Source organism: Chlorocebus sabaeus, chromosome 23 (genome assembly GCF_047675955.1).
Source record: "Chlorocebus sabaeus isolate Y175 chromosome 23, mChlSab1.0.hap1, whole genome shotgun sequence".
Taxonomy (NCBI): domain Eukaryota; kingdom Metazoa; phylum Chordata; class Mammalia; order Primates; family Cercopithecidae; genus Chlorocebus; species Chlorocebus sabaeus.
The window spans coordinates 9,528,795-9,542,023 of record NC_132926.1 but is presented as its reverse complement, the minus strand read 5'-3'; the positions used below and the strand labels follow the sequence as shown (position 1 = coordinate 9,542,023).

Genomic DNA, 13,229 nt, shown 5'->3' with positions numbered 1-13,229 from the left:
CAAGGAACAGAAATGAAAGGCATGTTTAGGGAGTAGCATGCAGCTGGGTGTGGCTGGGGGGTTGGACATTGTGGGGAGGGTCAGGAGGTGGGGCTGGTGAGTGGAGTTGAGGGCTGGACCCTGGGGCACTTGTTATGTCCTGCCTCAAGGAGTGACTCCAGGGTCCACCAGCCTCAGTGTCCTTAGGCAGATGAGAGAAAAACAGCTGACATGGCCAACCCCAGAATTCTGTTCTACACTCTGTGCATTTTAAGCATATTGGACCGGCCGCGTGCCGTGGCTCATGCCTGTAATCCTAGCACTTTGGGAGGCTGAGGCGGGTGGTTCACTTGAGAACAGGAGTTCAAGACCAGCCTGGCCAACATGGTGAAACCCCATCTCTCCTAAAAATAAATAAATTAGCTGGGTGTCGTGGCAGGCACCTGTAATCCCAGTTACTCGGGAGGCTGAGGCAGAAGAATCGCTTAAACCCAGGAGGTGGAAGTTGCAGTGAGCCAAGATTGCACCACTGCACTCCAGCCTGGGCAACAGAGCAAGACCCTGTCTCAAAAATAAAGAAATAATAAACATATTGGGCCATTCTACATTTCCATAAAGAATTATTTCTTCTCTGGAAGCACCGCTGTCTGTAGCCTCGTTTTCCTCCTCCTAAGGACAGGGGCACAGTATGGATGGCACCACAGAGGGTGGTGATAACCAGCAATGGACTCTGCCTCAGCCTCAGAACCAGAAAGGCAGAAGGGAATGGTGGGGCCTGTGGCAAACTCATGGGCTCAGACCCTCTGTGGGAACAAGGGTTAGATGTTCTTCTGGAGAAGGTGGAACGCTGGCCTTTTATGTGGAATATGCTGATTGTTCAAGGTGGACTCCAAATTGTGAAATATGTTATCACTCGAGCCAAACAGAACACATTTGTGGGCCACCGGTTTGCAGCCTCTACCTTTGGCTGGCCTCTGCATTAAAGAGCTCTCCTGGAAGGAAGTGGGGCCAACCCCAGGAGGCTTGCTCATGTTGGCAGGTTGATCCACACCTGGAGGCCAGACCAGCACCCCGAAGGCAGGGGGTGGGGCTGCTTCATATTGAGGCTCGAGTCAGAAGGGGCTTTGGAGGATCTGTGGGCAGGTCCCCATACCCTTGTCCTGGGGCCTCTTTCCTCTTTCCTCTAGGCTGGTCTTCCGTCGTCAGTGCCCACCACCCTTAACAGTTTGCATTTCTGTTGTTTCTTCCAGTCTCCATCTGCTGCTGCTTCTTCATCCTCTTCCTCTTCCTCTCGGAGCTCACCGGATTTATAACGACAGAAGTGTAAGTCATACTTCCCCGATGGGGCATTCCAGGACGTTCTGGGACCCCAGACAAGAAGAGGGAGGGGTCTTTGGCCAGGTGGCTCACACCTGTAATCCCAGCACTTTGGGAGGCCAAGGCTGGTGGATCACCTGAGGTCAGGAGTTCGAGACCAGCCTGGCCAACATGGTGATACCCTGTCTGTACTAAAAATACAAAAATTAGCTGGGCGTGGTGGCACGTGCCTGTAATCCCAGCTACTGGGGAGGCTGAGGCAGGAGAATTGCTTGACCCTGGGAGGCAGAGGTTGCAGTGAGCCAAGATTGCACCACTGCAGTCCAGCCTGAGTGACAAAGCGAGACACTGTCTCAAAAAAAAAAAAAAGAGAGAGAGAGAGAGGGAGGGGTCTTAAAAAGGAGAGAAAGTTCCAAACCTTCCAACTTCTGTCTCCAAGTCTGTGGCATCGGTTGCGCTTCTGTTTCTTAAAAGGACTATAAAGTCAGAGCAAAAGTGAATATTGCCTTGTTAAAGCTGAAGAGAACATTTTGGTTCTGTTCCGTGGGGGTTCTCCTGGGTTCACAGATGAACAGAAATAATTTGCTCATCTCTGCCATCCCTTTGTTTGGTCAGTGGGCTTTTTTCCCTCTGAATCATCACAGGGTCATTTGATGTGAGAGCTGAAGAGTTCAGAGAAACTAATGGATACAGCTTCCTACCGGAGGGGGCGAGGTTGCTGACATCAGCACCCGGCCCCCTGGACTAACCCCCTTCCCATTTCTCAGGCCCACACTTGGTGAGGAATCGGTGCAGGTTTCCTGGCAGTGGGTGACGCAGTTAATCCATCCCTGATTCCTAGAATTATCTGTTGTCTGGATAACCCAGTAAACGCTCTGGGGTGTGTGTAACAGAATGCCATTGGAATTATGCAGTCACGACCTCATCGGACGCCCCTCTGAGATGGAATTAGACCCAGGAGCTTCCTGCCTTTGGCAGTGGCTTGAGGCTTCAAAGCCTCTTCGCTTCTGTGTTTACAGCCCGGAAAGTCATCACAGAGCTGGGCCCTGGCCACCCACTCTTCTGCTCAGCACTGGAATTTTCTTTTTCACTAATGGGATTTCTTGGTTTCCTTTGCCTCCACTCAGCCACAAGACAATAGGAAACTAAATATATAGCTGCTTAGCCCAAGACAACTCTCATTATACAAGCATTGCCACCTTTAGTTCTCAAACAGCCCCAGGAGGGAGCTGCCCCCTCTTTACAAAGAGGAAATTGAGGCCCAGAGAGGTGGAAGGACCTGCCCACAGCCATATAGTTAGGAGGTGGCTCCCAGCCCTCCCTGTCTCCTGAGCCCACGTGTGTTTGACCAGCACACTAAGAGGCCTATGAGATGGGAGGGCTGGTCTCGCCTTGTTTCTGGGTATACCTTTCAGCCCTCCCCTGGTATGGGAGAGTTTGCCTTTCCTGGTCACTCTGATCCTGTTTTAACCCTGATGGCACCAAAGCCCAGGGGACCTTTTACAATGGTGGGAAGAGTACTGGTTAAGGCATTGGGAGACCCAGGGCCAGGTCTCTGCTTAATTACTACTTTGCTCTGTGACCCTAGGCAAGCTGCCAAACCCCTCTGGGTCTCAGTATTGGTAGCCAAATGAAGGAGAGTAGACCAGAGTCTGAGCTCCCCTCCAGCTCTGGGAGAGGTTGGTCTGCTTCCCAAGACATGATATGTGGCCACGCAGCGTTCGAAGAAGGGGTTTTATTCGCCCCAGGCCTCCAATGGGAGATGACCACATCCAAATCAAGCATCTTCCCCTCTGTACAGCTTGGTCACTGGACATCTCACGATCACCCTATCACAAATCAGAGGTCGAAGCAGGGAGAGCAGCAAGGGGTTGAGACTTGCTGATGTTATGAGGTACCTGTTGTATGCTAGGTACCCAGTGGCCTCTGCAGGCTGTACCCCACTCTCTAGGAGGGGACCTGCTTGGCTTGGCAGGCCTGTCATGTTCTGAGCAAGGTGACAGAGGCACACATGTGTCATCTGCTGAGACCAGGCACCGGCAGGTGGCTTTATGTGTTTTGGGTAGGAGCACCAGCAGGTGCAAAGGGCCTGAGGCAGGGATTACCTGGTGCATGTAAAAGGCAGGAAGAAGGCCAATCAGCCAGGACAAAGTGAGCAAGCAGACAGGGTAGGAGGTGGAGCAGGTAGGACGGAGACGGGCCAGGTAGAATTGGGACTCACTTCTTTTTTTTTTTTTTTTTGGAGACAGAGTCTCGCTCTGTCACCCAGGCTGTAGTGCGGTGGCATGATCTCAGCTCATTGCAACCTCTGCCTCCCGGGTTCAAGAGATTCTCATACTTTAGCCTCCTGAGTAGCTGGAATTACAGGTGAGTGCCACCATGTCCAGCTAATTTTTGTATTTTTAGTAGCGACAGGGTTTCACCATGTTGGTCAGGCTGGTCTCGAACTCCTGACCTCAAATGATCCACCTGCCTCAGCCTCCCAAAGTGCTGGGATTACAGGCGTGAGCCGCTGCGCCCGGCCTGGGACTCACTTCTTGATGATGAGCTCGTGGAGCCCAGGGCTGGATCTGCTCACTCACTGCTCTGTGGCTTCACACGTGGAGGAGCTGAAAATGCCAGTGGAGGACACAGTCAGCAAGCAAACAAGACTAGACTGTATCAATCGGGGCAAGTCCTCCAAAGACAAGGACTAAAGCAGGGCAGCAGGTAGAAAATGAGACAGCTGCAGGCACAGGATATTTTATGAGGCTCAAACAAGATTATTTAGCTGAAAGCTACTTAATATAGTGCCGGATATACTTTAATATCACAAGGTCTGTAGCTCTTTGTGCATTTATTCATTTCCTACATCGTTCCTGTCTAACTTTAAAGAGGTTTTAAGGCCGCTCCGCACTAGGCATGTAAGTACTCAGTGAATGTGAACTCCTCGTCCTCTCTTCCACTTTGAGTTAAGAAGATGCCTCTCTTGTCTGCTGCTGACAGCGTGTGGGGCGGCATTCCTAGCTCATCCCACATGAGGTGGGGCACTGAGGCAATGGGCCGCCTTCAAGTGAGTTTTGATGTCACAGCTTGAGGCTCGAGCAGGTGCGGCCCCACCTGCACAATGCCTGGGAGCACTGGGGAAGGGCCCTTCCAGCAAGCCCAGACAACTGATGCAGTCTCCCCAGGGCAGGGCTGCTGCTTTCTGAAGGCACTGTGTGTTCCCGCTGCTCCCCATTCCCCTGCGCCAGGACTTCCTCTCCCTGTCTCCCGGGGGCAGCCTGGATGCTCTGACCCCACCGAGTTCCTGGAGAGGTACAAAGCTTAGATGATGAGGGGAGGAAGGGGGCCAGGTGCAGTGACTCACACCTGTAATCCCAGCACTTTGAAAAGCCAAAGCCAGAGGATCACTTGAGCCCAGGAGTTCAAGACCAGCCTGGACAACACAGTGAGATCCTGTCTCTGCAGAAAAATTTTAAAAACATTAGCTGGCCATGGATGCACACACCTGTAGGCTCAGCTACTTGGGAGGCTGAGGTGGGAGGATCACTTGAGCTCAGGAGATCCAGGCTGCAGTGAGCCGTGATGGCGCCATGGCATTCCAGCCTGGGAGACAGAGTGAGACCATGTCTCAAACAAAAACAAAGCAAAACAAAACAAAAACATGAGGGGACATTTTTTGAGCATTTGCCTGAAGTCTAACCCTGTGCTAAGTCAGCGGCTGGAGAGAGGGAGGGAGGCAGGGGTGAACAGAGAGGTCTGTCCGGAGCTGAGGCCAGAGGCTCCAGCTATGAAGGTACAGTGACCCCAGTGCCCCCTTCCCTCCCTGCTGCCTCCTTACCAAGGTGCAGGAATTGCCCGAAGGGCCTCCGCAGGGGGAGCCCTAGGACTTACTAAGCAATCGAGAGGAGAAAGCATCGCATCTTTGGGGTCTTCCAGTTGTCAGAAGCTTGTGACCCCAGGAAGCCCTGCAGGTTTGGGAAGAACCGAAGGTCACAGTTCTCTTTTTCTGAGTGGCTGGCCCTCTGTGGCAGGTTTGTGGCTACAGTGGGGTCAGTGCCCCCTCCTGTCACCGTGAGATTGTAACTTAAGGAAATGAGGTCACCGTTGGTTGGATCAACATGGCTCCAGCCCCAGCCTGTGGTTATCAGTGACATAAGACGCTTATTCTGGCCTGGGCCCGGTTGCGGGGGAGGGGGAGGCACATTTGTTTGGGTGGTTGGGCTCCAACCTGGCTTTGGACAGGCCGGTAATTATCCCTGGGAAAGAGGCTCCACAGAGTGTTCTGAAACTCTGTGTTTCCAGGGAGCAGGCCCCTCCTCAGGCAACCTGGCCACCGAATGTTCCAGCCTCTGACTGCCCAGTCTCTGACTGCTCTTAATAATTGTTAACCTCATGAGGTGCTGGGATTACAGGCGTGCATACTGCGCCCAGCAGGTCAGCACTTCATGATGGTCATCTCCTTGATCATCGCAGGACCCCTCGAGGTAACTACTACTGTTCACCCCATGTTACATCTGGGGAAACTGAGGCACCAGGTGGCCAAAACCACATGAAGCAGTAAGTGGTGAAACTGGAGTCAAACCCAGGTCTGTGCTGCTAAAGCCCAGACTCAGCACCTCTCCTCTGCTTTACCCCACTTCCCTGCCCCGAGCATTTCAGGGCCCCAGGCTCATGGGAGCCACTGCATTTTGGTTAGAATAGTTGACTGGAGGACTCGGATGCACGCTTCTAGGGTGAGGTGGCCAAGCAGGCAGATGGAAGCCTGGGAGGTGGGAACTTGGAGGTCACCTGGAATCATGTTCTCACAGGCTCCCCGTAGGAGGCCCGGAGTGGGGAGCAGCAGCTTAACCAGGAGGAGGAGCTGGAAGTCTCCAGGTTGCCTGCCTTGAGCCTGGGTTGTGAGCCAGGCTGGGTAGAGGTCCCCAGGCGTCCCATTAAGGAGCATGAAGGACATTGCTCTTAGCAATAGGAGGCCTGAGGGCGTCTGAGTGTGGAGTGACAGGTTTATGTCTCGGGCAGCTCACCTCTTGTGAAGATGGGTTTGGTGTGGGGCCACCCAGAGGCCAAAGCCCTGCTGGGAGCTGGGGGATGACCCAAGTCAGAGGGGCCGAGGGTGCTGGGACTTTGGCTTTGGAGCAGGGGTGGGCAGAACCTGGTGGCTGGCTGCCAAGGGATGTATTTTAGACGTCCACATGGTGGGTACTAGATGCACATACTTCCACCTGGACGAGTCAGGATTTGAAACTCAAGGTCCCGGAGCGCGTGCTTGCAGAATCTCCGCCCCTCCCTCCACCCCACCCCAAGCCCTTGCGGCGGGCCTCACTGCCGCCTAAGTTTCCATTTGATCAAATTTTGAAGTATGGAGGTCAGATACTTCAGGCAGGAATCTGAACTATTTAAGGGCTCTTCTAAAAGCAAATAAAATTGTTTTGTATAGATGTCATCGAACTCATGCCTCAGACTAGAATTTCAAGGCCCTCCACCACATTCCATTTACACTCCCCGGGCCCTTGCGTACCTCTCCCTACAAGGCCACTGCCCACCCACACCCCACCCTCCCACGCACTCACCACACTGGGCCTGACTTCATGACGCCATCTGGCGTCCCCCACCTGGAATGTGCTCCCGACGGCTCCACCAGCGCGCGCCTTCCCTGCGTCCTGGGAGTGCTGCTGAGGACTCTGTCCTCCACTCAGGCTCATTCCACCGAAGTCTGTGAGCACAAACTCTGTGCTGAGGCTCGTGGAGCCCCCGTCCTGGGGGTGTTGATGGGGGTGGGGGAGGCTTGTGGGACAGACGCAACTGGACCCCTAAGCACTCCTGTACCCTGCAGGCACCTGGGCCACGGCGGTGGGGTGGGGGGCACACCTGAAGATTATGAAAAAGGACTAGGATGCCTGCATCACAAGTCCACTTGAGGGCCACCGGCACCTCGGTTTTTCACCGATTCCCATCCCATCCAGGCAGTGCCATGCCTTGGAAAGAGCGTGGGCTCTGGGCCCCCTGTCCTTGGGCTGGGATCCTGCCTCTGCCTCCTCCTGGTCCTGTGATCTTGGCCAGCCATCTGTGCTCCTCTGAGCCTGGTTTCGTCGATGTGAAGGGAGAACAGTACCCTTGTTAAACACTGGATCAACTCATTGAGCATCAATATTAATAAGGATAAAACAGTAGACATTTATTGAGCACTTACTGTTTACTAAGACCACACTTAGCATTGCGCTTGTTCTCATTTGATCTTCTCAGCAACCCCATGGCATAGATACTATGATTGTCCCCATTTTACATCTGGGGAAACTGATGGACGGGAAGCCCCTTGCCCAAGTCAATCAGCCAAGAGGTGGCAGAGCCAGGATTTGAACCCTGGTAGCTTGGGCTTCCCTCGCGATACTGTATTTTCTTTACCAAGAAGGGTCTGGAATCAGCCCTCGAGAGAGAGCTGAGTCTCACACATGCACACTCACTCACTGACTCTCACTAACATACACACACTCATTCACTCACTCATTTTCCTGCCCTGGGGCAGCCAACAGCTTGACCTGGCAGTCCTCCAGCAGCCCTGTGAAGTAGATGGAATCTTTATCCTTATTTTCCTCTTTCTCTCTCCTTTCCTCTCTCCCTCCTTCCTTTCCTTTCTTATTTTCTTATTTTAGTGAGGTGTTTGTAACTTACATACAACAAAGTGCACAAATCTTAAGGTAGAGGCCTAATGAATTTCACCTGTGTTTACACATGTAACCATCACTCAGATGAAGACATAATACATTCTATCACCAAAGAAGGGTCCCTTGAGCCGTTCCCAGTCAGAGCTTCCACCACTATTATTCTGACTTCCGTTGCCATAGATTAATTTTGCCTATTTTCAAACTGATTGAAAGCTTTTCCAATTTTACAGATGAGGAAACTGAGGCTCGGAGAGGTGAAGCAGTGTGTCCTGGGTCTCCCAGCTTCTAAGTGGCAGAGCCAGGAGGTGAGCCCACACCTGTCTGCCACTGCCTCCATTGGCCTTCCCACTGCCCACACTGGTGACAGGGGAGTCAGGCCCATGGAAGTCCTCAAACCACAATGAATCCACAAAAAAATTTCCTTTTCTTCCAGGTGGGTTGATTTCTGGCAGCCCGTTGGCCTTTTAAAATCAGTTCAGCCCTAGCCAATGAAGTTAGTTAGCCTTGGCAGGCCCTTGCCATGGGGTGGCTGTGGGCGAGCTTGTGGCGCTGGCTGGGGTGGCAGGAAGCCAGCAGCCTGGGAACATTTGCCTTGGACACGAAGGCGGCTTTATTGACCTCATCAGGCAGCCCAGGTGATTGAACTGTGTTTATCCCACAGCCTGGGGGCCCTCCAGGAAGGAGCCTGGGAGCAGCCAGTTCTAGCCTTACATAACCAGCCTGGCCAGAGCGCCGCACGCCGTCCCTGCCCAGCACCGCTGCCCCCTTGTTCTGGGTGGCCCTCTAGTCCTGCGGAGCCTGTTCTGTGCTTATTCTGGTTAGGAAGACAGGGACCCACGCCTGGGAGAGGCTTCCTGGGGCCTTGTGGGTGAGCTCACCTTGGCACCACACCTGGGATTCACTTTGCTCTTGGCTGAGGTCACCTCCAGAGGGTTGCCAGTGGATGACATCATCCCACAATCCCTCAGTGCTGTGTGGAGGCCCAGCCTCGCCAGGTGGGAAAGGTGAATTGCTTCAAGGAAGAGTCCCAGGCGGCTTCCTGGCTGGGAAGGGAAGCCGAGGCTCTCCTTAGTTGACTGTGTGTTAATCACCCAGCAATTTCATTACTCAACAGCTCTCCAGAGTTGCAAATTACAGCTGGGGTAGAAATTGGGTGCTGAAGGCCAGGGCAGAGCATTTGGCTGTAGGGAGGCGGATCCTCCTCGGGCCTGTTACCTGCGGGTCTTTGTTCTTAGATCTGGGGTTCTTGGCCTCACGGATTCCAAGGAATGGAACCTTGGGCCATGCGGCGAGTGTTATAGCTCTATTGGAAGCCGTGGATCACGAAAGACAACTGTAGAACCCAGCGACCAGTGTTCAGCTCAGTTAGGATGAACCCGGGCACTTAGCCATGCAGGAACAACGGCGAGCCTCTAGCCCGGTCGGGAGCGGCAATGGGCGCCTCGCTGGATGAGAAGCGCAGCAGACACCCTGCTGGATCCAGAGGGGTAGAAGTCAGCGGCGGGTCTGTGACGGCTGCGATCAACAGTGGTGGACTGCGAGCTAAAGCTCAGCTCGAGCTGGAACAAACATGGACCAGAAGAGTGTGCAGTTGCAGGATTTAATAGAGTGAAAGCAGGGCTCCCGTACAAAGGAAGGGGACTCAAAGGGGGTTGCCCGATTCAGCTCGAATGCCTGGGTTTATATCCCGGTCATTGTCCCTCCCCCTGTGTTCTGAGGCGATAGATGATTTGGCTGTTTCTTTACCTCCTGCTTTTAGCCTAATAGGTATTTTAGTGAGCTCCCTTTACTACCTGATTGGTCAGCTGTGAGCTGAGTTACAAGCCCCGTGTTTAAAGGTGGGTGCGACCACCTTCCCCAGCTAGGCTTAGGAATTCTTAGTTGGCCTAGGAAATCCAGCTAGTCCTGTCTCTTGTAGCCTCCTGGGCTCCTGTTTGCCCCTCTCCCTCCAGCTTCTTCGTTCTTGGTGGCCTCTGATTGGAGCCAACAGTACAAGCAAGGTCAAGCGCAGGCCCGTGTCTCCCCTCTCCCATCCTAAGGCTTCCCAGGACCAGGGCCCTCCTTCATTTTCTTCCTTGACCCTGATGCTGAGGAGAGGGCTGGGAGGCAGCCTGAGCTGTGGAACGCCCGGGTTGAGATTCTAGCTCAGCTACTTGCTAGCGTGTGACCCTAGGGATGGGACGCACCCTCTCCGAGCCTGTTTCCTGGTTTTAAGATGGGGCTCAGGGCATTTCACAGGCGCCCACGGGACGGCATGAATGCGTGCAGTCAGCCTCCTAACTTAACGAGTGGGGGCCCATCTGTTGCACGCTTGTCTCTGGGAATATCCTTGTGGGCCCCACAGAGAAACAGGCCCCAGGCGTCTTTCAGAGCCCACCGTTCCTTGTGAACAGCATCACACCAGGTGTTAGGGGTGCAAAGATGTGGTCTTAGTAAAAACGAAATTCCTTTGCTTTGGTCCTACTCATTCTTTCCCTAAGATGTGGCCATTTACAAAGCTCTCTTGGAGTCTTCGTTGCTTAGATAGGGCAATTCTCTTATTTTACAGCCGAAGGACGAGACCCAAGGGGCCTAATAAATGTTTAACCACAGCCCAGCCACCTGAAGCACTTCCCCCTTCAGCTGCCCCCTCCCCCCGGCCAGGCCTTTAGATTTGGTTCCCTCTGGGTGGGGGGCGTTATTGGGAATCAGATGCGGCCATCAGACATCCCAGCAGCTACTCGGGGATGCCTCCAAGACACCTGGGCTCGGCACAGCCTCTATCTCTCAGTCCCTCTCCCTCCTGCTTGTCCTGCTCCTCTTCTAGAGGCTCTCAGCCCAAAGAATGGGTCCAGGAAGAAACGCAGCAGTGTGTCTGCATTCCCCCCTCACCTCACCTCCCTCTGCCCCAGTCCCATCCATCAGCAAGTCCCGCCTGCTCTAGGTGGGTTCCTGCAGCCCTCCTCCTCTCCATTCCCATCCCACCCCGTCCAAGGCGCCGCCATCCCCCGCCTGGTCTCCCTCCTGCACAGCAGCCCCTCCAGTGGGTCTTGCTCGCAGCAGCCAGAGGGAGCCCAGGAGAGTGCAAGCCTGACTCCGTGGCTGTGCTCCTATCAAGTCTAAAGGCCTCGGCCGGGCATGGTGCCTCATGCCTGTAATCCCAGCACTTTGGGAGGCTGAGGCGGGCAGATCATCTGAGGTCAGGAGTTCAAGACCAGCCTGGCCAACCTGGTGAAACCCCACCTCTACTAAAAATACAAAAATTAGCCAGGCGTGGTGGCGTGAGCCAGTAGTCCCAGCTACTTGGGAGGCTGAGGGAGGAGAATCGCTTGAACCCAGAAGGCGGAGGTTGCAGTGAGCCGAGATCGTGCCACTGTACTCCAGCCTGAGGGACAGAGCGAGACTCTGTCAAAAAAAAAAAAAGTCTAAAGGCCTCATGCAGCCTCCTTATACTATAACCATGGTGACCTTCATTCAGTTCCCCAAACCTACTGTGCCCTCCCCAACCTCCAGGCCTTTGCACATGCTGCCAGGATGATGCCTGCGCATCCCCCAGACCTCAGTCACACCTCAGAGAAGTCTTCCCAGCCCCTTCTCCCCAAAGGCCAGTGGCCCTGTAGTCCCTCTTACAGCCCCCTGCAGCTTTCTGTCAAAGCAGTAATCAGCGCTGGGAGTGGCAGCATATTTATTTAGGAGCTGAGTGATGTCTGGTTCTTGTGTCTATAAGCTTGATAAGGGCATAGACAGCGTCTGTCTGATTCATTGCTGTTTCTGGCTCCTGACAGGTAGTAGGTACTCAAAAAGTATTTGTTGAGCAAATTTGGATTGCTAACAGATGCCAACACTGTGCTGCTGACAGCAAGATGACATGGCTGGCTGTGGAGCCACCTGCCCCTAACTATGGCCCATGCGGTCAACAGAATAATGACTCCCTGCCCCCAGTGATGTCTAGGTCCCTGATCCTGATGCATGTGGCCGTGTTACCTTGTATTCAAAAGAAACTTTGCGTATGTGATTACATTAAGGATCTCAAGATGGGGAGAGGATCCTGGGTTAGCCAGGTGGGCCAGATGAAGCACTTTGGGAGGGTTGTGAGGTGGGGAAGTGCGGAGCAGTGGATCACGAGGTCAGGAGTTCAAGACTAGCCCGGCCAATATGGTGAAACCCCGTGTCTACTAAAAATACAAAAATTAGCTGGAGTGGTGGCACGCGCCTGTAGTCACAGCTACTCGGGAGGCTGAGGCAGAAGAATTGCTTGAACCTGGGAGGTGGAGGTTGCAGTGAGTCGAGATCGTGCCACCGCACTGCAGCCTGGGTAACAGAGCGAGACTCTGTCTCCAAAAAAGGAAAAAAAAAAAAAAGGTAGAGGTCAGAGAAATGGGAAGCTGCTGGCTTTGGAATTGGGAGGAGGGGCCACAAGCCTAGGCAGCACCTAGAAGCTGAAAAAGGCAAGAAAATGCATTCTCCCAGGAACACAGCCCATTTTAGACTTCTGACCTCCAAAAGCATAAGACAATGAATGCATGTTGGTTTAAGCCGTTCACTTTGTGATAATGTGTTACAGCAGCCCCAGGAAATGAATACAGCCATCCAGTCACTTCTCAGAACCGGTTCTGCCCCTAGGGATGAGCATCAGGGAATTCCTGGCTTCCCAGCTGGGGGGAGGGGACCTCAAGAGAGGAGGCTGTAAGGTCCTCTGTGCCTGTTGGCGCCAGGCCCTGATCCCTCAGAAGACCCCTATTTCTCATTTTAGTGTTCGAACCACCTTATTTGTAGTGGGTGGTGTTATCCCTACTTAACAGGTGGGTTCACAGAGGTGAGCATAGCAAGTACCAGAACCAGGATTTGAACTTGAATCTGTCTGACTCTGAAAGATATGCTCTTACCACTATGCTATCCCCAGCCCTCCTCTCTTTATTTTATTTTATTTTTTTTGAGATAGAGTTTCACTCTTATTGCCCAGGCTCCACTCACTGCAACCTCAGCCTCCTGGGTTCATGATACTCAGCCTTCCAAGTAGCTGGGATTTCAGGCATGCACCACCACGCCCAGCTAATTTTGTATTTTTAGTAGAGACGAGGTTTCGCCATGTTGGTCAGGCTGGTCTTGAACTCCTGACCTCGGGTGATCCACCCACCTTGGCCTCCCAAAGAGCTGGGATAACAGGCGTGAGCCACCGCGCCCGGTCCAGCCCTCCCCTCTTGAGAGGTAAGGCTGCATTTGAAGAGTGCAACCTAGACCCATGCCTGAGGGCACAGGAAGTGCAGGCTCTGCCCAGATGGAGTCTGGGTTATCTAAGTTGTGGTC

At 53.4% G+C, this 13,229-nt stretch overlaps 1 protein-coding gene across 2 annotated transcripts in view; it reads left to right on the top strand.

Moving 5' to 3' along the window:
* The window catches only part of ERGIC1 (endoplasmic reticulum-golgi intermediate compartment 1), a 120,617-nt gene that overhangs the window by 62,460 nt on the left and 44,928 nt on the right, over positions 1 to 13,229 (top strand). For both annotated transcript variants that reach the window (XM_008015307.3, XM_073010524.1), the window contains one exon: positions 1,230 to 1,302. In XM_008015307.3, the coding sequence (XP_008013498.2) occupies positions 1,230 to 1,302 (73 nt within the window). The remainder of the gene's footprint in view (positions 1 to 1,229; positions 1,303 to 13,229) is intronic.